This window comes from Onychomys torridus, chromosome 10, assembly GCF_903995425.1.
Source record: "Onychomys torridus chromosome 10, mOncTor1.1, whole genome shotgun sequence".
In the NCBI taxonomy this organism is placed as follows: domain Eukaryota; kingdom Metazoa; phylum Chordata; class Mammalia; order Rodentia; family Cricetidae; genus Onychomys; species Onychomys torridus.
This window is the reverse complement of record NC_050452.1, coordinates 24,236,716-24,262,029: the sequence shown is the minus strand read 5'-3', so window position 1 is coordinate 24,262,029 and position 25,314 is coordinate 24,236,716. Positions and strand designations below refer to the sequence as shown.

Here is a 25,314-nt window from a genome sequence, read left to right as displayed (position 1 = left end):
TCTGTTCCTGTGGCTCTGTGCCACATTTTGTGACGCCTTTGGCATCACCTTTTCTGTTTAGAATTTTATTATTCCGGGGTCTTTCCTGATTCCCCATCATTTTAAACTTTTGTCTGTTTCTGTGAAGAACGTCTGTATTGAGATTGTATCAAATCTGTATTTTACTGTTATTGTTGTAATACAGCCCTTTTCACAATATTATTACTGTCAACCAGGAATACGAGGGGGCTTTCTGTTACGGAATTCATATGCCTTCCCAATGAGAAATCACTCCACAACTTAGAGATCAATAAAGGAAAACCTCTACTAATCATGCACAGCTAGATCTGCCTAACAAACAAAATGAACCAGCCCTAACAGAAACCCCCATCAGCTTATGTGGTTTCATGGCCCCAAGTTATACTTTGAGTTTTACAGAGACTGAAATTTTAGTTTGGTTGTTTGTATAAAATTTGCAATGTAAAAATATTGTCATGGTCATCCCAAGACAGACCAGGGCTGTTTTTCCTGCCCAGCTGTTAACCAGGGCTGTTTTTCCTGCCCAGCTGTTAACCAGGGCTGTTTTTCCTGCCCAGCTGTTAACCAGGGTCCTCCCTCCTGCCCAGCTGTTGACCAGGGTCCTCCCTGCTGCCCAGCTGTTAACCAGGGTCCTCCCTCCTGCCCAGCTGTTAACCAGGGTCCTCCCTCCTGCCCAGCTGTTCACCAGGATCCTCCCTCCTGCCCAGCTGTTAACCAGGGTCCTCCCTCTTGCCCAGCTGTTCACCAGGGTCCTCCCTCCTCCCCAGCAGAATCACACTGATAGGAGAACTGGCAGTATTCCTTTAGCTAATTCCACTTTGTGTGAGTCACCATTTCCTAAGCAAGTTTAGTGGATCCTTTTAACGTCAACTTATTACTCTCCATTTCTCCTGTACCTTTCCGTCTTCTTTCATGTTTAATTTCCTTCTTATGTTGCTCATCTCATTGAAAAGATATTGAGGCAACTGGAATGGGATTGTTTTTCTGATCTCTTTTTTTCACGTGTTCATTTTCTTGGTGAACTACTGTAGGAAGCTACTGATTTTTATGTTGATTTTGTGTCCTGACACTTTCTGGAAATATTATTGTATCTAAAAGGTTTCTGCTGGGATAAAAGAATCTTTTAAGATGATTACTTACTCTACAAATTGAACTGATTTGCTCTCTTCCTCTCCTGTCTATAGTCCTGTGTCTCTGGCTTGCTACATTATGTCTAAATTCAAGGATTATGTTAACTAAAATGGTTGTTGACTATAGGGGAAATGCACTCGAGTTCTCCCCATTTTGTGGAATGTTGTTCAAATACAGTCTTTATTGTGATGAGGTACATTCCTTCAGGCCTTTTACCGTGAGGGATGCTGAACTTTGACAGAGGGCCGCTACATCCATTGAGATGATCAGGTGGATTCTGTCTCTGAGTATCTTGGGATGAATTACATTTGTTGATTTGTGTGTGTTGAACCATAGCTTGCATAGCTGAAATGAAACTAACTTGATAACTGTATATTTTAATATGTTGAGGTTTTTTTTGCAAGCATTTTTACTGAGAAGTTTTGTGCCTGTGTTCATCAGGACATTTGATCTATAATTTTGATTGTTTATTCATTTGCTTATTTTATTTTTTCTCTGATTCTGATGCCAGGGTAATGACCAAACATATATCATCAGCAGTTTCCACTCCTCTTTATGGAACAGTATGAGGCCTGTGTGCTAGTCCTTATTTGAGTGTTTGGTTGACTGTGCATGGATTCTGCCTAGTCCCATCCTTCCCAACGCTGACTCTTTTTTGTTTATTTTTTCCAGTATTTTATTGCAATTTTTACAATGCATGCCAGAACTGTTACTAAAATCCACACCTCATCCATTCACTGAAACACAGTTGCAGGCTTCTTTAGGCCGATATTCCGCCTCGTTTAGTCACAGCTTTAAAATGAGGGCCAAGATCTGAACCTGGAACTTGCCCTCTAGACTCCACTGCTTCCCCAGCAGTCAGGACTGACCTTCGGACACACCCCATATATCTCAGCCCAGCTTACTGGAGTCTACATTGATCTGCCTGAGTGACTGCCTGCTGAGAGACCCTTCACTAACCCCACCTGCCTCTTTACTCGCTGTCACTCTGTTCATGGTCTTGACTCGATGTTATAGGTCCTGTGGTCTGAGAGTTTTGCCTTTCTTCTAAATTTTCAGCAATGTAGATTCCCAAAGTATTTGCTGGTCATCCTATGTTTTCTTGGTATCTATTGCATTGTTACTTTCCACCATCTCTGGTTTTAAGAATTTGGTTTCTTCCTGTTTCTATTGGTTGGTTTGCCTAATGGCTTGTTAATATTGTTCATCATTTCAAAGAAATAATTGTGTGTCATTGGTTCTTCATAGTCTTTTCATCTCCATTGCATTAATTTATGTCCTAGAATTCATCACTCCTTTTCTGCTGCTGGTTTAGGGTACTTTGTGACTGTTCTCCTAAAATGTGGGGGTCCACTGCTACTTTCTCTCCCTCTGCCTCTCTGAAACTGGTCACATGTAGCCAAGGCTGGAACTACACACTTGCACCATGTTGACATCTCGAGGACTGAATCGGCTTTGTGTATGCTATGAGAGCACTCTACATCACTGGCTTCACGCAGCACCTTTCAAGAAAGGATGTGGCCACACTGACAGCATTCCCAGCATACCTCCATGTTCGTCGCCCTGCTCCGGTTTCCCCCCTTTGGCATCTTTCTGTGGGCTGTCTGGCTTGTGGATTGGTATCACATATTTCATCCCTGATAACACCAATTTGTCCAGCTACCGACACAAACACATTGGGTATAAATGGGGATGGTGTACTATCCTCAGTGGCTCCTCATATTACATTAGTGAATGGCATTTTTTGGTGCCATTAAAGATTTGACTAGTTGTGTATCAGGGTTCTGTGCTGTTGTTCCCTTTGGGGGAGGGGGCCAAGTAGGCACAGAGTCAATGACACAGACTCTGGGAGAATGCTGAAGTAATCAAGCTCAGTTTATTCAGAAAGAGGCAAGCTTTATATTCAGTAGAGGCAAGCCTCTACCCCACCCTGGGAGAAGGTCTGATGAATATGCATCTGCTGGTGTGACATGGCTGCCTCTCATTGGTCAGGTCATCTCCAGATCATGTCTCAGCTGCTGTTGCTAAGGCCCTTAGGCAGACCCAGGTTGGCTCTCAGAAAGTATCTTTTTACTGGTTTGGGCCAGCTGGCCCTCAGGCCTGTTAGGGATGAGTCATCCCACATAGTTATATTTTTTAAATTCTTCATTTGCAGATACATGAATTTTGAATTGTTCTGGCAAATGATAGTCCATATTCCCTATATTATGCCATTTTCTCACAGAAAAATCCAATACTGTAGCCATGATTCTTTATTCTTTGGTTGGTATTTAAGATAATTTCAACTATGGCAAACTGTGTTGAATAAATTCCAAAGTGTATTTGTACTTTATTAAAATCAAAGGCCACCAAGATGGCTCAGTGGGTAAAGGCATTTTCTCGGCAAACTTGATGACCAAAGGTCAATCCTGAAGCCTGAAGAGAGGTGGAAAGTGAAGACCAATGACTACAAATTTGCCCTCTGACCTCCACACACTCCATGGTGCATGCACACACATGCACATACATGTACACTAGTAATAATAGATACATATTTAGAATTAAATATGATATTAAAGTCAACTCTAAATAATTGTGAAAACACTAAGACCCTTGAATATCTTGAAGAAACTATAAGTTTGAATTTGTCATTTTCATTATCGAAGAGGAGCTCTGCACCAGGCACAGTGATTGACACCAGAGTACCTGGCTTACTTTGCCAGGGTATGGGTAAGAGTGGAGTTCAAAGCTCAACCAACTTGTGGAACGTGAGTGGGCAGACATGGGACAGGAGGCAATAACATTTAAAATCAGCCAACATTTAGAAACCAACTCTGAGAAGGTGAACCAGCTAGTATCTGCAGGAACACAACTATTCAAGTTTGTTGGTTGACATGGACAGCATGGTTTCAGGAAATCTAGCAATGATTGGCTCCTCTCATGGGCTGCCTTAGGGAGCTAATGGTGAACAGCACTGCAGGTTAGCGCCTTCCTGATTTTTGAGGAAACCTTATCCAAATGTTTTCTCTTTGATTTCTTTTCAATAAACTTTTCAAAATGAAAATAATAATGCCTTCTATGATTATAAAGTGATCATTGGAGTTTGGCTCTAGATAAATTAGTCACTGCCCTCCTGAGTCTTGGCTGGTCTTATAGGTACTTGGGTTTCATCAGGGGAGCGAGCTACACAAGATCTTCATAAAGTAAAAGGACCTCTGGGTTTTGCCTTAGAACCTTCAGGGCTATAACATACTAACTACTAGTGAGAACTTCCCAGTGATAAAACTCTTCAGAGATGTTTGCAGGTATATGATAGTTGCAGTGCATGAGAATTCCATAGAAAAGAGAATTACAGTAGTCTATGGGTAAATACAGCCCTTTTAAATAGGATTAGAAACTGGGCACGAAGTGTACAAAATTAGTCAAATTATTTTACACAAAATGAAAGCAAATCACTATATTGTGATATTTGAACTGTGTATATTGCTGTATTTTCAAATTAATGTTTGGTCCCCAAAGATAACTCCTCAATTTTTCATTTTATCTTATATGTCTTGTGGTATTGTGATATTTAAAATTATTGTATTTTAAAACAAAATCTAATTTAGCACCTTACATAATTCCTGTGAGTACCAGCCTTTTAGCCTTGCATTTCCTGTTAATGTGGTATTCATCTCTGGGTGTCTAGGTTTTCCGGTTTAAGTTTATACTTAATGTCTAGTTGACATGCACCTAGTCTCTGTGCTTACATTCTATCCTATAACTAGAATTTGTTCCTTAAATTTGTTTATTTTGTATGTATGGCATTCTCCCTGCATATATGTGTCATGGGTGTGCAGTGCCCATGGGAACCAGAAGAGTGAGCTAAATTCCCTGGCTAGAGATAGAGGTGGTTGTGAACCACTTTGTGGGTGCTTGGAATCAAACTTGGGTCTTATGCAAAAGCAACAAGTGTTCTTAACCTTCTGAAGTCCCTAAAACTAGGTTTTCCACAGTTTGCTTTTTTGTTTTATTAGATCTCTTTTGTAAAGCCTTCCGTATACTCACACACAACCCTTGACCCACAAACTCAGTCCTATGTTTGCCTACTTTAAGAAGAATGTGACTTTCCTTGTCCTTACCTGGTATTTTATAATGTTTTTACAACTAAGAAATGGAGAAGAACTGAAATGTTACCAAACTGCTGTTTAACCTTACTCAGCAGATGTACTAGAAAATGTTGATATTTATAGACTTTTCAAAGGAGTGTTCCTGACTCGTATAAAAGAAATAAAGAAAAGTGAGAGGGAGCCGTGGACCCCCAGACAAGCCATGATCACATCAGTGTTTGAGAAGTCCCTTTCAGAAGCTGATGGCCTGCTGCTGGTGAAGGACAGCCACCATCTGGGTGAAATGGGTCAGGATGAAAAGAGGTAAAAACTGTGCATTCATTACCTCCTGTGAAGGAATGCTAACAGGGATTACTTTTTCTGAAACAGAGCAGAACAGAGTCATGGAACTCAAAATAAGGAGCGCCCTCCCTGGCAGTGTTGCTGGCAGAGGGAGAGCGCAGACACGTGACCAGGAAGAGCAGAGTTTTAATAAGTGGCTGTCAACAAAGCCAGACAGTGCGCAGGATGGGCAGGTCCCTGGAGGACTTTTTCTCAGAAAAGAAAGAGAGCAGTTAGTGACAGCAGTGAAGAAGAGGGTGGAATTGAGACGCATTTCCTTTTCCCTCTTAAAATGAAGCTTTTTGAGAAGATATTTGCATGAGGGTGGAAATGATCCAGTGGGCAGGCAGTGAATGCAGTTGAAAATTTTGGATGACAAAGTATTTGAAATCTTGATACATTATATCAGGCTAATGGTAAACTGTAATTTGAGCTTGTATAAATGTGAACACATACGCATGCACACAGACACAGAGACACACACACACACAGAGAGACAGAGAGAGAAAGAGAGAGAGGAGAGAGAGAGAGAGAAACAGAGAGACAGAGAAAGATTGTTTATGTGAAAATGGATCAGAAATGGAATGCTGCTCTATTTGCCAATTGGAATGACAACATAAAACTAAGCTGTGGGCTGTAGAGACGGCCCAGTGGTTAAAAGTGACTGCTCATGTAATGAACCTAAGCTTGGGTCCCAGAACCTACACAGGCAGCTTACAACAACTCCAGTCCAGGGTGTCAGGTACCCTCCTCTGACCTCATTGGACACCTGCATTCACATGCACGTACCCGACATAGACACACACACAGACACACACAGACACACACACACACACACTATATATATATATATAAAAATTTGAAATCAGATGTTAAAAAAACTATAAAATAACCCTTTTACAAAATAACAGAGTATTAAGACACTCAAGGCATACTATGAACTTAATCGTCTCCTGTGTGTTTTAAGGATCATGATGAGTAACTATGGTTTTGTAGGCCGCCCTTGAATGTGAGGATTTTTGGTTTAGAGGTTGTTGTATGCATTCCGGAGATGACGGAGATTTTCCTCATGTGCAGTAGCTAAGTAAACTATTAACAGTGTGTCAGAGATTAATGTTGAATAATAAAGTCACAACATACAGAACTGTCTTCCTGCTTACAGCAGGTCCAACATGCTGTTTCTGCGCATTGAGCGCTGAACAGGTGTCTAAGGGGTGATGAACAGTTAGTTCAACTGATAAAGACACATGTTGAGGAATTTTAAAATGTAACTTAATTTCACTGGAAGTAGAATGACAGATTTGCAACCCCCCCCCCTTTTTTTTTTCTAAATTCTGTTAGTTTATCCATGCTCGTCAAGCTTTGACGACAGTACTGAACCTAGGGCCTCATGCCAGCCAAGCAAGCACTCTGCCACTGAGATCCATCCCAGGTTTCTTGTCACTTTTTTTAAAGCCACCAGACAGCCTGTCTGAGCCTCCCAGGCTGACCTGGAAATCACGCTGCCATGTACAGCTGAGCTTCCAAGCTATGACTCCATGCAGAGTTCAGCCTTTTTTGTAAATTGCAAGATTCTGAAGCTACTGTTTGTATATGTCCACAAAGGACATGCAAACGTGGATTCATTTGATGTTCATCACTGCACAGTTCATGTTGGCGTGTCGTGGCATGTGGTGTTTATGATTTAAACAGTATCATCCAACCCCAGCCATTCCAAGGTTCAGTTCTGAACCTGTCGGCTCTCTGTATGCGCTCACACGGTGGCTTGCCCTTCTCTTGTCCCCATCCTTCCTTTACAGGTTATCTAGTACATTACCACACCAATTGTGAGGGAAAGAACAGTTGTGACACACAGAGTGCTCAGAGTACTGTGCACCGACTGCACAGTTGATAGAGAGCTCCAACCCCAGTTATAGGAGCCACTGCATGGGGAATGGTGCCACCCATCATGGGCTGAGTTTTCTCACTTTAATGTACAATCAAGACAGTCCACTATGGACATGACCTCAAGCCAACCTGATCTAGAAATCCCCCCTGAGATTCTCCCCTCAGGTGACTCCTGGTTATGTCAAATTGACAGTTAAAACTATCACAAGTTCTATTATTCTTTGTCCCTTAAGTTCTGTTTATAGTTGAATCTGCTTTATAGGAAAGGATTGTACTTTAAATCAAATATAATTATTATGGACATGTGAAGTAAATTACTGCAGAGATTGTTATTTTTAAAAAAAGACAGTGTTTGTGGTTTAGATATTTAACATTTGCCTGAAAAGATTTTAATTTTCTTTTAAGGCTGACACAGAGACAAGCTGAAGAAAAGCACAAGGTACTGTAAGTGAATAATCAGAAGCACAGTTCGATTGGTTGTAGGAGTGAAGCAGACCCTGGGGAACCTGGGCTGCCGGCTGAGTGACGTCACATTGGGAGGGGCTACAGCTGTCACAGCTGCCAACAGGATGCAAACCTGCAGCCTCCCAGTGCCCATCCCTGGTCCTGCCCACCCCAAGCCTGCACCAAGGGTATCTGGTAGGGAGTCAGGTCTGCGAGTCCTCACAAGGGTAGTGTTTGTCCTACAGACATAGTCGTGGCAAGGAAGGTTTTGGAAACAATGCTAAGTTTTATCCCATGAAAATAAGAGTTTCAACCTGAGGAATGGACCAATGCTTCTGTGTGCCAGGCGGCCAAAAAGAGTAACCCAGGAAGTCACTCCTCCCTGAGGGTGATGGAGACTGATGCTGAGGAAGGAAGGGGATGGAAAATGCAGATTTTCAGGTCCTGGTGGCTTCAGTCCAAGGCAGTAAATACATAGAAGATCTTACCTATTCTAGAGACTGTCCATGGCCCAAGATCCTTCACACAATTCACTGCAAAATTAGCAGAATCATAAGCTTATAGGGGGAAGAATGAGGAGTTAGAGAATGTTCCCAAAGTTGGCTGAATGAAGCTATGAAGGGCCAAAGTCAGGCAAAGGTTTATGGTGTCTGCATCTGGTGACCCCAGGATGTCCACTACAGTGTCCCAGTGTCTGCAGCTGGTGACCCTGTGGACGTCCACTGCAGCATCCCAGCCCCCCGGGATTGTCCGTCGCAAACATTTAGCTCAGATTTCAACCATTAGAACAGCAGACTCACTGTGAAAAATTGTGGCGGTATCAATAGTGGAAAGCCGCGCTTCCCATGGCTGGCCACCACCCGAGGTGGCCAACTGGAGGTGCGTGCTGGTTGGCGGAAGAATCACAAGCCATGGTTACCTTTCTAGAGCTTTATTGAGAGAGAGAGAAAGCTAAGATAAAGAGCAACTCTTTCCATTTGCCTGTTCGCTGGCCAGAATTAGATAACTCCTGTAAAAGATTGGGATTTTTGTTATTTTTTAAAGCATACTTGGGCCATCTCTCAGTACAGAGACAGATAAGCTTAGGAATCTTTAAGTAAAGCCTCAAGAAGACAACCTAAGGGATCTGGTTGGAAGCCTTATTTCTCATGTCTGCAGTGGAGAGGCAGAAAAAAACACAAACATGATCCGGAGCCAAGACCTCCCGGAGGCTGGACAGATCTCGGGCACAAGCCACCTTATCAGCTCGTCAGCTTATAAGCGGAGAGGGGGGGGGCCCGCTGTGTGAAGCAAGGACTCCCCGGAAGCCCTTAACACCCAGCTGCCCCATCGGGCTTGAAGAACGTGCCGGCTTCACACAGCCCCAGGACGCACCTGACGGTGGTGATCCTACCAAAAATATCTCAAGCTGCAGACATGGGAGGTGGCTGGAAATCTGGGCCGGCGATGGGGGCCGACCGTAGCCAGTGGAGACCATGGCCGGGGGTTCCCCTGGTCTAAAGAATAACCAGTGAGGTGCTGGATGCTCAACTGTCATTCTTACAGATTCAGGAAACCATTTACGCTAGCCAAGAAGGGGAAAACTCACCAATCAGTAGCGGTGTTGCAGGCGGATTTGTGCGACCAGGCTAATGGAGAGTGATCTGTCGTGAATGGAGCAGAGTTCCCGGATTGTGTAGCACAGAGTTTCCGTCCCTGGTTCCCGGGTTTCCAGGCACAAAGTGCCCAGAAGCACCCGTTCCCTCACAGCACCAATGTTAGTTATTTATCAGTGCTCTTACCCCGTGAGGAACATGTCCCGAACACGACAAATCCACAGAAGAGTTTTTATTAAAGAGGATAGGAAGAGATGTGACAGGCCTGTGTGAAGCACATATGTGAGTGAGGAGAGGAGAGAGAGACCTGTGCAACATGGCGCCGGCTTTTTAAAGAGTGAGCCGTGCATGCGTACAGGACCGCATGTGGCTACTCCACGCATGCACGTAGATTACATGGCCGCGCCCGCTTTACGCAACCATGTAAAGCCATGGAGTCCTAGCCACGTGAGATGTTCTGACCTGGAAATGGCTATTTTGAACCGGAAATAACTAGGCGGTCTGCCGGGAAAGCCCAACCGTGTGGACATGTTGTGATTTCCTATCATCTATACCATGCTAGACAGAGAACCACTTCAACTCCCAGCCAAGGGGCTCTGGGGACTCCCGCTGCACTGCACCCGACATGAGAGGCATAGGCAGCCAGTTCATCTTGCTGTAGGAACCTTAGAATTCCACCTCCTCAAACCTTGATCACTTCTGTTCCTAGAACTATCTATTTTGAAAATCCAGAACCTGCCACGTTCCTCTGCCCTCCAGATCCCCACTGTCCCTTCTCACTGCCGAGAGCTCGCTCTCTCTGGCTGCTCTAGCTTTCTGTGGGTCTCTTTTCAGCCTAACACCCCCTTAGACATGTGTCACCCTAACAGAACCATGTGTTTCAGCAACTCTGCTGAGGTCTTCTTGCCCAAAATAAATTACTTGTATGTAAAGTGTGCCATGTGTTAGGTGTCTGAATGTTTAAACACATGCTTCACCACTATTGTCAACGTGGGTAACGATAAATCTTCCTCCACAGTTGTTTCAGTTGTCTTATAGTCTCCTATCAAGAAGCTACTAATTGATCTTGACAAGTATTGAATCATTTTCCACTCCCATTATCAATATATAGACTCCTAGTGTCCAGATCCTCTGTATTTGTTCATAGTATTATCAGGGGCCTTTTTCATTTCCGCCATTCTAGTAAGTGCCCCTTGTATAGATCAGTGTTGTTTTTTAAACAATATTTTTAGTGTTCCTTTGATGATTTCATATGATGTATTTTGGTCATATTACCCTCCCTTCCCCACCCTCCTCTCCATTCCCCCCGGCCTTGAGTTTTGCCCCCTCTACCCCATGCAGTCCAGTGTGTTGCCCAGTTAGTCTTGGGGATGGGACCTGCCCTGGCATGTTGGTGACCTACCAGGGGTCTTTCTCCCTCCACCGACATCAAATGCCAATGGCTCCTGAGCTGGTCATAGGATTTTATGCCCACCTCCCTGTCTAATGCTCGGGTTTTTCTCTGCTTGAGTTCATGCATGTCTTTTGCATACCATAGCAGCCACTGTGGTTTTATATGTGAAACTGTCCTGCTGTGCCTTGGTGTTATCACAATCTCTGCCTCTTAGAATTTTCCAACCCCTCTTCCTCGAAGATCCCTGGGCCTTAAGGAGGGGTGTGATATGTACGTCGCATTTGGGGCTGAGCACTCGACAGTCTCTTCTCTACACGCTGACTCTGAGAGTCTGTATTAATCGTCATCTACAGCAAGGAGGAGCTTCTCTGATGAGGTTGAGAGACGTTCTGATTGATGTGTACAGAGTAAGTCATTAGGGGTCATTGTAGTGCTGCGTCCATTTAGCAGAATAACAGTTTTAGATTCTTCTCCAGCGCCTCTGGCCTGTCTAGCCACAGATTCTTGGCCATTTTCACAGTGCCAGGTATGGATTCCATCTCATGGCGCAGACCTCAGATCCAATCAGAAAGTGACTGGCTAATCCCATGACATTTGTGTGTACCACTATTTCCCCAGTGGGCGTATCTTGTCAGGCTAGTCATTGCGGTGTGCAGGGGTCACAGCTGGGGAGACTGATGAGTACTTTTCTCCTCCAGTAGCATGCATAGCACCCCCCAGTGCCATGAAAGCTAGCCAATAGGGATGTGGCCTCCAGGTGATTTTTCCATGTTTTGGTACTGAAGTTTGTGTTGTCTTCAGCAAGAGGGTCTTACTGTCAAGCTCTGGAGGGTAACCAAAAGTATTGGCAATAGTGTCATGTGACCTCATTGGCCAACAACTCAAAAAAAGGTAACCTATTCCAGATACAGGGATCTTTATGCCAGCGTGGGGTGTCTAGTTGGTTTCTGTCCCCCAATTCAGTGTTATTTGTAAAGTCAATGATAAGCTTCTTCCGTGTGTTTATTTTCTATTTGTATGGTGTTTGTGTGTGTGGTTCTGGGGATTGAACCTAGGTCCTTGTGCGTGCTAAGCACATGCTGTACCACTGAGCTGTGTCTCCAACTCTCCGGCTACTTTTTTACTTTGAAAGAGTCTTGGTAAGTTCCTCAGCTGGCCTTGAACTCCTGGTGTGGCTCAGGTACTAAGTGGCCTTTGATACTCCTGTCTCAATCTCCTAAATAGCTGGGGTTACAGACCTTTGCCACTGGGTGTTCCAGGTTCCCTTTGTCACTTTGAAAACCCTGGCAAATGAAAGCAACCTGGGCTTATTTCAGCTCACACTTCCAGATCACAAGAGGGAAGTCGAGGCAGGTACCTGGAGTCTGGAGCCACAGGAGAACAATGTTGCTGACTCACCAGCTGACTCATAGGTTCACACTCAACTAGCTTCTCTTACACAGCCTGGATTATCTGCCTAGGATGGCGCGACCCACAGCAGGCTATGCCTTCCTGCGCCCATTAGCAACCAAGGCCATGCCCCACAGAATGCCCACAGGCCAATCTGATTGCTTAGTTGAGGTTCCCTCTTCCCTGGTTATATGAAGTTGACTGTAGAAACTAACCACATGCTAGGCCTGAATTCTATATCTTCATTAATAAACTGTCTTTTTTGATACTTTTGCCAATATCTATTAAATTTTAATCATTAAACTCCATTTGATTTCTTTATTGTCAGGGGACACAACTCTTAAATTGTTTTGACTTAATAATCCTATGCAGGTTTACTTAGGATCTTAGCATGTGTTCTGATGTGATGAAGCATGCTTACACTACACACTGTCACACTGACTGTCTCCTCCATCCCTTACTGAGTAGGCCGGTTTGGAATTTCAGATGGTGTCTGAATTTCTTTGGGCACTGTGACTAAATTTTGTGTCTTGTATTTGTAAACTATCACTGGATGCACAAACTGGGCAGGAAGCAATGTCCTGTTGTGTCCTCCCCGTCCATGACTGACTTGGTCCTCTTCAGGGACATAGCCAGGAGTGCTCTGAGTTCATGAGTGCAGGCCCTGTGTTACAGTGCATTTTAAGCCTGTGTTTTATGTGTCCATGTGTTGGCGTGAATGTATGCATGTTCACCATGTGTGCACAGTGCCAGCAGAGGTCAAAAAAGGGCATCAGATCCCCTGAAACTGGAGTCACAGGTGGTTGTGAGCCACCATGTGTGTGCTGGGAGTTCAATTCAGGTCTCTGCAAGATCAGCCAGTAGTCTGAACCTCTGAACATCTCTCCAGCCCTTAGGTGGTTGTTGTCTGTTGTTGGTTGTTGTTGGTGGTGGTGGTGGTGTAGGATGTAGTTGTAGCTTGCTTTTTATTTAACCTGACAATCTGTCCTTCACCTGAAGTTTTCAATCATGTTCGTTCTACATAATTACTTAGACTCTATTGACTCTTCAATAACATTTTATTGGACATAGGAGTAACAACCCCGACAATCTAAAATTTACAAGCATTTTTTACTTCTGAAATGGAACTCCTGCAGCAACCTAACAATCGCCTTCAACTTTTCCTGCTAGACCCCATGTGAGGGCATCTGCTTAACCACACAGCACTCATGTCCTTTTTACCCTTGAGTTGCAATCACCAATCTGCCTAAGAGTCAAACTGCCCTGCTAGAGATGGCTGGCATCCACAGTGTGGTTAAGAAGCAGTGTGGTTGTAGAACGTGGCTTTTTTTAACCTTCGTTTATATTTGTCTTGGCTTCAGGGACTTAGGGACAGAAGTATGTTCATAACGGATAAATTGCATGTTATGGCCTCCTGTGTTTTCTTTTGTTAGCAGATTATAAAATAAGACTATTTCATATGTGTGTTTTATACATTCATGACATATATCTTATGCTTTTTTCAATATACCTATGGTATGTGATTCTGTGAACTTTTCAGATTATGTGAAGGCCTGATACAATTAAAAAAATACAATGTATACATTGACCAACACTGCTTGAACACACAGGTGAGCTGTGTTAAATTTGTCTGTCATTGTGCTGTTCATATTGATTTGGATTTGTTTGAGCAAACATTAAGTTTTTTAAAAGGTGGCTCTCAGTGAATCTACCTCTCTTTGAATTTCAATATGGGATACATTGAAACAAATCGATACTTCCTTCTGCTGTTAGGACAGCCTCCAGTCCCCTCTGACACCAGTGTTGGGCAGAACCTTCCTGGAAGACTATTGGGACTTTTGCATTATGATCTGACCATGAGCCTGTGGGGCCCAGGGAACGGAATGTGGTAGTTTTTATGAGAATGGTCCCACAGGCTCATATATTGGAATTTGCCTTGCCCCCAGTAGGTCGAACTGTTTGGGAAGGACTAGGAGGTGTGGCCTTTTTGGAGGAGGTGTGTCTGTCCTATGGTCTCTGCAAGCCGAATTTTACCAGATTCACCTTCCTCACCATAAAGAGTCCAGAAGGCTTTGAAGTTTAGAAAGATTCATGCTGTACTGTTCCCAGAGTGTCTCTTTTGTTCTGCCTCTTGGTTATGTTTCAAGATGTGAGTCCTCAGATACTGCTCCAGCACCACGCCGGTCTGCCTCCTGCGGTGCTCACAGCCATGATGGTTGATAGACTCTCACCCTCTGAAAGCAAGCCCCTAATTAAAATTTTATAAGTGGCCTTGAGCATGGCGTTTTTTCACTGCAATAGAAAAGTAACCACATTTAACTACATTTAAGACACATTAAACTCTCGACCCTTCCCAGTCCTGTTCAGACAGCCTCCAGTTCTCCAGTGTTAGGCAGAACCTCTCTGCTAGCCTATTGTACCCTGACTCATGAATTTATCCAGCGACCTACTGGGAAGGAACATGCCTCTTGGCATTCTGTGAGCACTGCAGTTCCCTGGAAGCTCTCCCAGTCTTTCCACTAATAAAGATGGCTTCCTGCATGAGCGTCTTGTCATACTCTGTGTTGAAGGGGTCTCAGCAGATCGGCAGTGTCCTGCCACACTGCTCCATTCCCTCTGGTCTTCTGTCCTGTGGTCTCTGCAAGCCACATTTTACCAAATTCACCTTCCTCACCATAGAGTCCAGAAGGCTCCACATCAGTTCCTCGTTTTCCGACCTGGACCTTCTCTTTACAGGAAGATATGACACTGGGACACCTTTTCATCTGTTTTCTGTCAAACATAGATCATTATCTTCATAACCTATTGTCTTAATAATCATCAATGAAAATATTTTGGCTGTTTCGGTTTTCTTGTTGTTTCATGTTGAAGTGAAATCAGTACCTTTTACATCTTGGATGGAAGTTGATTGCAATGGAGTCTCCATAAATGAATGGACCAGCTAGAGTTCTTCACCTTCTGTGTGTGTCTGATTCCAGCTCATCCTCCATTTCTCAGTGCAGCTTTTTCCTCTATGGAACAATCTGCCTTGAGCCATTTTAGATCACTGATTCTCATGGGTGATCATAGGACGGTCTCTTACAGTGTTTATCTGAATGTATAATGCTCATTTATCAAACTATATACACCTCATTTTGTATCTTTTCTCCTCTAGATTTGAACCTAAACAAAAGTAAGGTGTATTAGTCAAGGTTCTTTAGAGTAATAGAACTTATAGGATGAATATATTTAAATAAAGGGGGTTTATTAGAGTGACTTACAGACTGTGGTCCAGCTAGTCCAACAATGGCTGTCTACCAATAGAAGGTCCAAGAGTCCAGTAATTGTTCGGTCCATGAGGCTGGATGTCTCAGCTGTTCCTCAGTATATGCTGAAATCTTGAAGAAGAACAAGCAGGCTCTAATGCCAATGAAGGAATGGACATGCTAGAGAGCAAGCAGGCAAAGAGAGAGAACTTCCTTTTTTTGTTTGTTTGTTTTGTTTTGTTTTGTTTTGTTTTTTTGAGACAGGGTTTCTCTGTGTAGCTTTGTGCCTTTCCTGGAAAGGAAAAAAAACTTTCCTGGTAGCCCAGGCTGGCCTTGAACTCGCAGAGATACATCCGACTGGCTCTGCCTCCGAAGTGCTGGGATTAAAGGCATGCGCCACCACTGCCCGGTGAGAGCTTCCTTCTTAGATGTTCTTTATATAGGCTGCCAGCAGAAGGTGTGGTCCAGATTAAAGGTGGATCTTCCCACCTCAAAAGATCTGGATTAAATGTGGACTTTCCCACTTCTGGAACTGGATTAGAAATGAGTCTTCCCATTTTAAATTATTTAAGAAAAAAAACCTTACATGTGTGCCTAGCCATTTGGGTTTTAGTTAATCCCAGATGTAGTCAAGTTGACAACCAAGAATAGCCATCACACAAGGTCTCACTGGTTTTATCAGCAGAATTTAACACTACCTTCCTCATCATAGGCACATAGTGCTTTATTGTTCAGTGTATGAGTGACTGACTGTGAAAACATAGTCTCTGTGTACAAAATATGCTTGTGCATAACTTATCCCCATGCTATCCTCTCTCATACAGATTCTAGTAGCCTGTTGGAGCTCTGGGACATGATTCATTCATATGAAAGACTGACAGAGCTTAAAAATAGTCACTACGAACTATTCACAAGGAAACTTGAAAACATGGAAAATGAGGCCAGTGGAGCACAGAGAGAACAGACAGAAATGAAGAAAATAAAATCCTGGCTACAGCATAAAGGAGTGGAAGGGGAAGAACTCCACACCTTGAGGCATGACATCTTAGCTGGTTTTTTAAATTTTTTTAAATTTTTATTTTATATGTATGTGTTGTTGTATACCACATGCATACAGTGCCCTCAGAGGCCAGAAGAGGGCATCAGATGGCCTGGAACTAGAGTGACAGGTGACTGTGAGCCACCATATGGGTGCTAGTAATCCATCCCAGGTCCTGTGCAAGAGCAGCCAGGGCTTTTCACCATTGAGCTCTTTCTCCAGTCCCATGACATTTTAGTTTTGAAGAAACACTTGAACCATCATATTGTATTATAGATCCGCTGTGAGGTTTTCATAATTGCTGGCTTATGGTCTAGTGCCCTAGAGGGGAAGAACATTTTAAGTCCTGTAAAGTATGGAATTATTAGAGAAAGTGTAACCACCTCATTTAGGTATGAGCATTTTAAATAAGTAAATTTATAATCTTCAAAACTAGAATTCAAATGGTTATGCTGAGTTCTATTATTCACTTAGGAATAAGAATGTATGATCCTTCTCAAATTTTTCTGTTATAGTTGATGCTGCAAGAAATACCATTTGGACTTTGTTTTCTAAATTTCTTTTTTTTTTTTTTTCCTGAGACAGGGTTTCTCTGTGTAGCTTTGTGCCTTTCCTGGAACTTACTACTCTGTAGCCCAGGCTAGCCTTGAACTCACAGAGATCCACCTGCCTCTGCCTCCCAGTGCTGGGATTAAAGGCATATGCCACTGCCACCCAGCTGTTTTCTGAATTTCTAAATATTTTGGAAAAAATCATCTGTATACAATTACTTGTTCAAAATATAGGAATATTTTTAAAGACTTTAGATCAATACATCTTAATTGTTCTAAAGAAAGCTTAACATTCATTGATAGCTCCATCCAAAGAGTATGAAGGGATCATTATCTCTCAACTCAAATATTTTTAAACTTATACAATTGTACTCTTGAATTAATTACTCATTTACATTGCTAGGGATCCAACAAAGGTAATCGTGACTGACATGCCCTCTAGAGGCTGATAAGCTAGACTTCCATCTGTACTTTGGTTAACACAAATGAAATAAAAAGAAAATGGAGATCACTGATTAACCTATTCAATATGTCTCTTTCATGCATTGATAAAATTAAGACATATTTCTATGTTAAAGAACTACTCATTTCTGTTAAATGATCAGAACATGTGTTGTTCACAAAAGATCATCAAGCTTCTTATGTAATAAACAATATTGAGATATGCTTGAAGTGTTAAGAAAAAACAGAATGAGAGTTAACAGATACTAGATTCCTTCTTCAGATCTTGGGTTATAGCTATGACAGGTCCTGCTGTGTGAACATCTGGAAGTTCTCCTTTGCAACGCCAATCATTTTGAGGCACATCTGCACATTTGCATGGTGATGAAATTTTATTTCAGGTCAACTTACTCAGTTGTTTGGAAGGGTAATAAATCAAGAAGTCTATCTATTAGTGCAATGAAATCACATCCCACAATGAACATTTTCCCTAAAAATGAGTTGTAATATGTCTTAATATTTCAGTTTACCCTTAAAACAAGATGAGAAGCAAGAAAATGCTGAGTCTGTGTTTCAACAGCAAAAGGTGCAGTTAAGCAGGAAAGAGGAGCAATATGGTGAAAATGTGGAAAGGATCAACACCCTGAAATCAGGACAGTGATTACAGATGTAAAGACCATAGAAAATGATCTCAGACAGGTAAATTAGTTGTGAGTAAAATTTTGTGTTTCTGAAGGTTTGATATTAGTTGGATCACTTCAATTTTGTATGTTTTTAGATAAATACATGTGACTAACAGAAAATGATCAGAAGAAAATGTATTTCTTGGCAATTCATCACTGTGAAAACATGAAAGCATGCAATTACACAAACGTGAGACATGCACTCATCACTTGACAGTGTCATCTATGGAGCACTGTGGACACTGTGTATCCAGTCTATTGTTGACCTAAATGTTGTTATGCCATTCATTCTTGAATTACTTAGAACAAAAGGTACCTCACTCTAAAATTAAATTAAGGCATTTATAGCTAAGTTTGCAAATTATAAATCTTGGCATCTAATGGTACTCACCATGTGTTTCCTGAGTGAAGGACTAAAGGGTCTCTGATGTTTTAGCCAATGGCCACCACCTGGGTAACCATTTAGAGTTTTATGTTAGAACATGGGTGTGAGTAAAATTGTTGCAACTCTGTGGATTTGATCCGAGGTTTTGGCACCAAAATGTGAGTTTTACAACTCTGGGAAAGGTGTCCTGCCTACTTGGGGAGTCAGGCAAAACCTTGAGCTGCTTAGGACAGCTCCAATGGCTGGAGCTCCAAAAGAGACAGCTCAACCCTGAAAGGCAAGGTATCCCGGACACCTCAAGCTGCTCAGGGCAAGCTGCTCAGGGCAGCTCTGCCTGCTAGAGCTGCAAAGAGGTAGCTCAGCCCTGAAAGGGAAATTTTTCTGACTGCTCAGGAGAGTCAGGCCTGGAACTGCTTCAGCAGGGAAAGGTATCCTGACTGCTCAGGAGAGTCAGGCTATACCTAGTGTGATGGGGGATGATTTCCCCACAGGATATAGCAATCCTGCTCCCCTCCTGGAGAGCTGCTACAGCTGAGCTTTGCTCAGTCCCCACTTAAGGGGGCTTCCCAGCAGAGCTCTGCTTCTCCAGCCTAAGAAGTTGCAGAGATGTAGCAATCTCCTTTGTCTCCAGAGAAAAGTGTTACTTTTTCAGCTCTTTCAGCTTTCCCTTGCTCTGTCCACTGAGGGAGTCTCAGCAAGGATCTTCTCTACACCAGTGAATGAAGATCTTCACACCCAAAACTCTTCTGAGAAAGAGGTTTATTTGGGAAGGAGGAGTCCAGGAGAGTAGCTGCCTCTACCAGGGTGGAGAGAACAGCCCATAACTGACGAGGCAGGGCCGTTTATATAGGATGTCTTGGGGGCAGAGTCAACCAGTGATTGGTTAGTTGGTTTTTTTGTTTGTTTTGTTTTGTTTTGTTTTTCTGCCCAGGGATTGGCCAGTTTTGTGGGCAGGGGCAGAGACAGCCCTGATTTCAGAGCCAAACTGTGTTTCTTTCACTGGCCTTTCTAGGCTTTTTGACACTACCTCTAAGGCCAGGGCACATTTCTTTCACTGACTCTGATTTTAGGGACCAAGAGTGATATTTTTGGCACTAGTTTCAGAGTCAGGGTGTTTCCCTTGTTCTGGGTTTGGGGATAAAGTGTTCATTTCTCTGGCTCAGGTCCCAAATACAGGCTGTGTTTCTTTCCCTATTCCTGGGTCCCAGGGCCAGGGTGCTACTGTCCTGCTTGGTGATTGGTTGGTTTCACAAGTCAGTTGGCTAGGAGCAGAGATGGCTCTGATTTGAGCCAAACTGTGTTTCTTTCACTTGCCTTAACTGAGCCATTTTTTCCTAGTTCTAGACTCCAGGGTCAGGGTGGATTTCTTTAGCCAGCCCCCTTTCCCTACAATGGGGTATCCATATTTGGATCTGTCATGTATCTTGCTATATCTTTTATAAAGTAACAGTTTTATTTACACCTGTCTTTGCAGCTGCTTTTGCTCTTTGAAAATTTTGGTTATTCATGCAATTAAAGTGATTCATGTGGGGTAACCATCCTTGAGAAGGTCATGCCCTTTTGGTGCTTTGGGTTTGTTGTTTGGGTGTTTTGGGGGGATTAGTTTGTTGTGTTTTGTTTCTTCAAGATAGGGTTTCTCTGTGTAGCCCTGGCTGTCCTTGAACTCACAGAAATCTGCCTACCTCTGCCTCCCAAGTGCTGGGATTGAAGGTGTGCTCCACCACTGCCTGGCTTTCTGTGCTTTGTTTTAAGGTTCTTTTGTGCTGTTTTCAAAGTGTGGGCGCTTACACAAGACTGGACCCTTAGTGAAATATTCTCCAGTGATTTAAGGACCAAAAAGAGCCCCAATTGCAAGTTTCTCAAGAACACAATGCCATCATCTTATAAGATAGGACTGGGGAAAATCATCTTTGCAATAAGATTTGATAGTAAATGCACAAAGCAGAGAGGAGGTTTAAGATACTTGAGACATTTTCCAATGTGTACTTGTATCATGGAAAAGACAGAGATCTTGAGCCTTACGTTTATGCATATAATGGATGTGTCTGGGGAGAGGTTGTGGCACTGGTGGATTGAGTAATCTTTGCTCTCTGTGCATAGCCAAGTCTGGTCTTGAATTCCTGATCATCCTACTTCTGTTTCCCAAGTTACAGTGATGTTCTTAATTTAGCTCTGTTTGTCTGAGTCATGACCTCATAATAGGCCAATCCAAAGAAAAGGCTTTCTGTGTTTTCCATAGAAATAGGTCATTCTTAGGATTTCAAACCCATCTACAGACAGTACATTTTCTAGTTTGGGACAGTGACTTGACCTTGATGTGCTATTATGGAGATTTCTGTGCAATTTTAATATTTCAACCACCATGTAAGGAGGAAAAATAAAACCAGCAGAGACCCATTTTCTAAGAACATTCCCTCCCTTAAGAATACTGTGACTATTTAGCAAATATTCTTCTGTCACATCTTCAGCCCTAGATCTAGATATCTTACTTTGTGAATCTCAAAATAACTTGTATAGAAATGCCAATAGATGCACCACTATCACCAGGCTATCCTTCACTTTTAGAGATAGTTTTTCTGGGTATAATAATCTGGGTTGGTGGTTTCAGCCTTTCAGAACTTGGAATGTGTCTTTCCAAGTACTTCTGGCTTTTAATTTTTCTGTCAAATAATAAGCAGCTGTCATTCTGATACACTCGCCTTCATAAACTACTTGACTCCTCACTTTTGGAGCTTTCAATACCCCCTCCCTTTATTCTGTGTTTTTAATGTTTTAGCTATAATATGTCATGGGGAGTTTCTTTGCTGGTCCTGTCTATTTGGTGTTCTGAAGGCCTCTTATACCTGGGTAGGCAACTCTTTCTCTTGGTTTGAGAAACTTTCTTCTATGACTTTATTGGAAATATTCTCCACATCTTCACTATGGTGTTCTTCTTCCTTTATGCCCGTAATTGTAAGGTTGGGTCATTTCACTGTATCAAAAAGTTCTCCTGCCGGGCGGTGGTGTCTCACGCCTGTAATCCCAGCACTCGGGAGGCAGAGGCAGGTGGATCTCTGTGAGTTCGAGCCCAGCCTGGTCTACAGAGCTAGTCCAGGACAGGCTCCAAAGCTACAGAGAAACCCTGTCTCGAAGAAAAAAAAGAAAAAAGTTCTCCCATGTTTGATTTTTAATTTCTCACTGACTTTTACTGAGTAACCATTTCCTCTACTTTGTCTTCTAGTCTGGACACTCTGGTTTGCATATGATTCATTCTGTTGGTGAGATTTCCCATTGATGTTTAGTTTTTGTTTTTTTATTTTATTTTCCAGGATCATTTTAAATTTGGATTTTTTTCCAGCAATTCTCTTTATTGAGTTAATTTTTTTTTTTTTTTTTTTGGAGCTGAGGATCGAACCCAGGCAAGCACTCTACCACTGAGCTAAGTCCCCAACCCCTTAATTTTTATGTTTTGATTTGAGTTCTGCATTTCATTCAGGTCTTTGTGCTTCTCTGAGTATATTCCTATCCTCTATGAATTGTTTGAAGACAGTTATAATAATTCTCTTGAATTCTTTGTCTGAAAGATCTGCCACATAATCCTCATTGGAGTTTATTACTATAGAATTAGTAATTGTGGGAGGGAACATGTTGTGGTAAGTTTTTGTGTTCCTTATATATCCATGCTGGGACTTGCACGTCTGAAGTAGTTTGTTAACTGAGTCTCTTTTTTTGTTGGTTTGTTTGTTTAAGTCACCTTTATTCTTTTAGTGTAGGCATGCAAATGTTCAGGAGAGTATTGAGTTGTAAAGGAATGGAGACATTTTCTTCTGTGGAACTGGTATTGAGGGCTGCAGTGTCCATTCCTAGTTTTCTCTTGGGAGTCTGCTACTGTCTGCCTGAACAGACACTATCCACATGTCAGCACACTCCCAGCTAGTTCTCTCCTCCACAGTCTCTGGTGTGGCTCTCCACGCCCTGATGCTCCACCTTGAGTCTCCCCTGGGCCTACATAGGGACCACTTCCACTGGCATACTAACCATGTGAAATATCAGATTTCATTAGAGCATAAAATATAATCAAAATACTAATGTAATAGCAAATACCAAATGCAGCTCTTCAACGTATGTGGATACTGCTTCATGGAGACTCCCAAGTCTAAATCCTGCTGTTCCAGATGGTAGGCTCTGTACTTTAGCTCTGTCTCACAGGTGAAGACACCAAGGTGTGGAAAATCAATTACTCAAGCTGACACCACGCCTGAATGACTTTGCTGGGATCCAGACCGCCATGGCAGCTGTGAAAAATCCAGTGTCTTTTTTACCTCACTTTGCTTTGTTTGGGGCTTTTTGTCTGGTTGGCCTTTAGCTTGTTTATTTTGATTTCTGTTTATGTGAGAGGGGGTGTTTCTTGGTTTTCTGTCTTCGTTTTAAGAAGAAAGAGAAGAAAAGAACAACGGGTTCAGTGGATAATAACAGGGAAGAATCTAGAAGAAAGTGGAGGGGGAGAAAAACATAAAATACACCACGTGAAAAAATAATGTTTCAATTGTTAAAAAAAAACCTTCAAAAGAAAGATTGCATACCTAGAAGGAGGCCACAAAGTAGGAAGATTAAATTCCTCTTCATTGCTCTTTTTAGTTACAAGGACCACAGGATCAACTCTCAGAGACAGTGCAGAGTTCTGAGAAGACACACGCCATCTTACAAAGGTACAAAGTAGAGCGGCACACAGAGTATTATGAGTCTGGTAAAAAAGAATAGTACAGCATAGAAAAGTCTACCGTTATGATAATGAATACCCTTCTGGAGAGCCAGGGAACTTTCAGAATTATGTAGTTCAGTTGGACAGGGCATGATCTCTGTGTGTACCAAGTGAAGAGTTTGGTTCCAAACCCTGCAAAAAATAAATGTGTAATATTTTACACTATTATGTACATTATCCACAAAACACGGCAGGAAGAAAATGAAAATTTCCAAACCACATGCTTTTCAAACATTAATAATGAAATGTTTCTTTTAGATGCTAGTCCAGGAATTGTGGTAATGTTTTTTAAAACTCTATATGTGAATCATACTCAAATACATTTTAGGCTTGAAGTTCAACTTTCCAAGTTAAAAATTACATTGAAAGAGCAATCAGCAAAAATTGAACAGATTCAGACTCAACTGCTACATGAAGGTTTGGTGAGTCTTGTTTCTTTCTGCTATACTAAAGATGTTTTCTCCTCTTGTGGGATTACAGACTGTTGATGTGGCTCCTAGGTGCCGCAGTAGAAAGAGAAGTTCTCCAAGATGCTAAGTCTTCATTTTCCAAAGGAGCAGAGGGGTTCAGCCTTCTTGGAAGACTGATGCCCAGCTAGCTCACTCCAGTTCCTTTATTCAAACCTGTACAGGGTTCACTGGGGCTGGGAAAGGTTCCAACTCCAGAGTCATCTCACTCTTGCTGCCTTGTGAGCAGACAACCCACACAAATCTCTGTCCCTTTTGACTGTGACAAGCCATAAGCGAAAGAAAGAAGTCCAAGTCTGCCAAGAGTGTCTTAGGACCAAGCTCTCACATAGCACCCAGTACAGACTCTCTGAGGTTCAGCCTCAAAACAGTTTCTCAGCCTCTACTGATTAACCCAAGCATAGCAAAGGCTTTGCTGAAACATTTTACTCAGAGTCAGACACTTTACATATCACTACAATTATATGGGAATATTTTAGGATATATGACCAGTGCCATTGATAAAAAATATTTCTTGTATCTGGGCATGGTGGCAAATGCCTTTAATCCCAGCACTCAGGAAGCCAAGACAGATGGATCTCTGTGAGTTTCAGACCACCCAGGGCTACATAGCTGAGACCATTGTATGTGTGTGTGTGTGTGTGTGTGGGTGTGTGTGTGTGTGTGTGTGTGGTGTGGTGTGGTGTGTGTGGTGTTCATAATGCTACTACTTTTTTTTAACCAATAATGGACATCCTCTTGATTTTATAGAAGTTCGTTGAAATGATAAAAATTAGGGACTTTGGTAGTAAGACTTAACTAAACAAGGAGCTGGAGAGATGGCTCAGGGATTGAAAGCATGTACTGTTCTTGTAGAGGACCAGAATTCAGTTCCCAGCACCCATGTCAGGTAGCTCACAACCATCTGGAAGTCCAGCTCCAGAGGATTTGATGCTGTCTTCTGGCTTCTGTGGGCACCTGTACACACTTGGCATATGTACACATACACATAAATGAAAAGAAATTCTTTTCTTTGTAAATTAAGAATTCACTGGGCATGGTGATGAATACCTTTAATCCAAGTACTCAGGAGGCAAAAGGCAGGTGAAACTCTGAGTTCAAGGCCAGCCTGGTCTACATAGCAAGTTTCAGGACAACCAAGACTACACAGAGAAACCCTGCCTTAGAAAGAAAAAAAAGATTTTACTAAACAGGATTCTTATAAAGTGAATGTTTTATAATTTTATATTATAAATAAGTTTTAAATATATTGAGATACATAACAATGCTTTAGAATATATCATTTTGTTTCTCCATTAGTTGGTTAATGTACTTGTGGACTATTTGCAGCTCATAGTTACTATGGAAGGATTGCTGTGGATGTAGTGTGCAACTGTCGTCTTCACTGGGAAGGTCTTGCTATTCTAAGACTGTTCCGTAGATACCTGGTCTAGGGTTCCAAGTCTGTTACCAGAAGCCTTCAGTGAAGTTTTGAGAATGGATGAATTATAACTTCC

The 25,314-nt window shown here is 42.3% G+C and overlaps 1 protein-coding gene across 1 annotated transcript in view; it reads left to right on the top strand.

The window, feature by feature from the left end:
- LOC118592293 (coiled-coil domain-containing protein 144A-like) overlaps nucleotides 1-25,314 on the top strand; it is a 139,681-nt gene that overhangs the window by 93,472 nt on the left and 20,895 nt on the right. Inside the window, 7 exon segments of the mRNA XM_036201110.1 lie at nucleotides 5,372-5,386; nucleotides 5,388-5,540; nucleotides 7,851-7,884; nucleotides 8,559-8,637; nucleotides 16,336-16,546; nucleotides 18,068-18,171; nucleotides 18,174-18,241. Of these exon segments, the coding sequence (XP_036057003.1) occupies nucleotides 5,372-5,386; nucleotides 5,388-5,540; nucleotides 7,851-7,884; nucleotides 8,559-8,637; nucleotides 16,336-16,546; nucleotides 18,068-18,171; nucleotides 18,174-18,241 (664 nt within the window).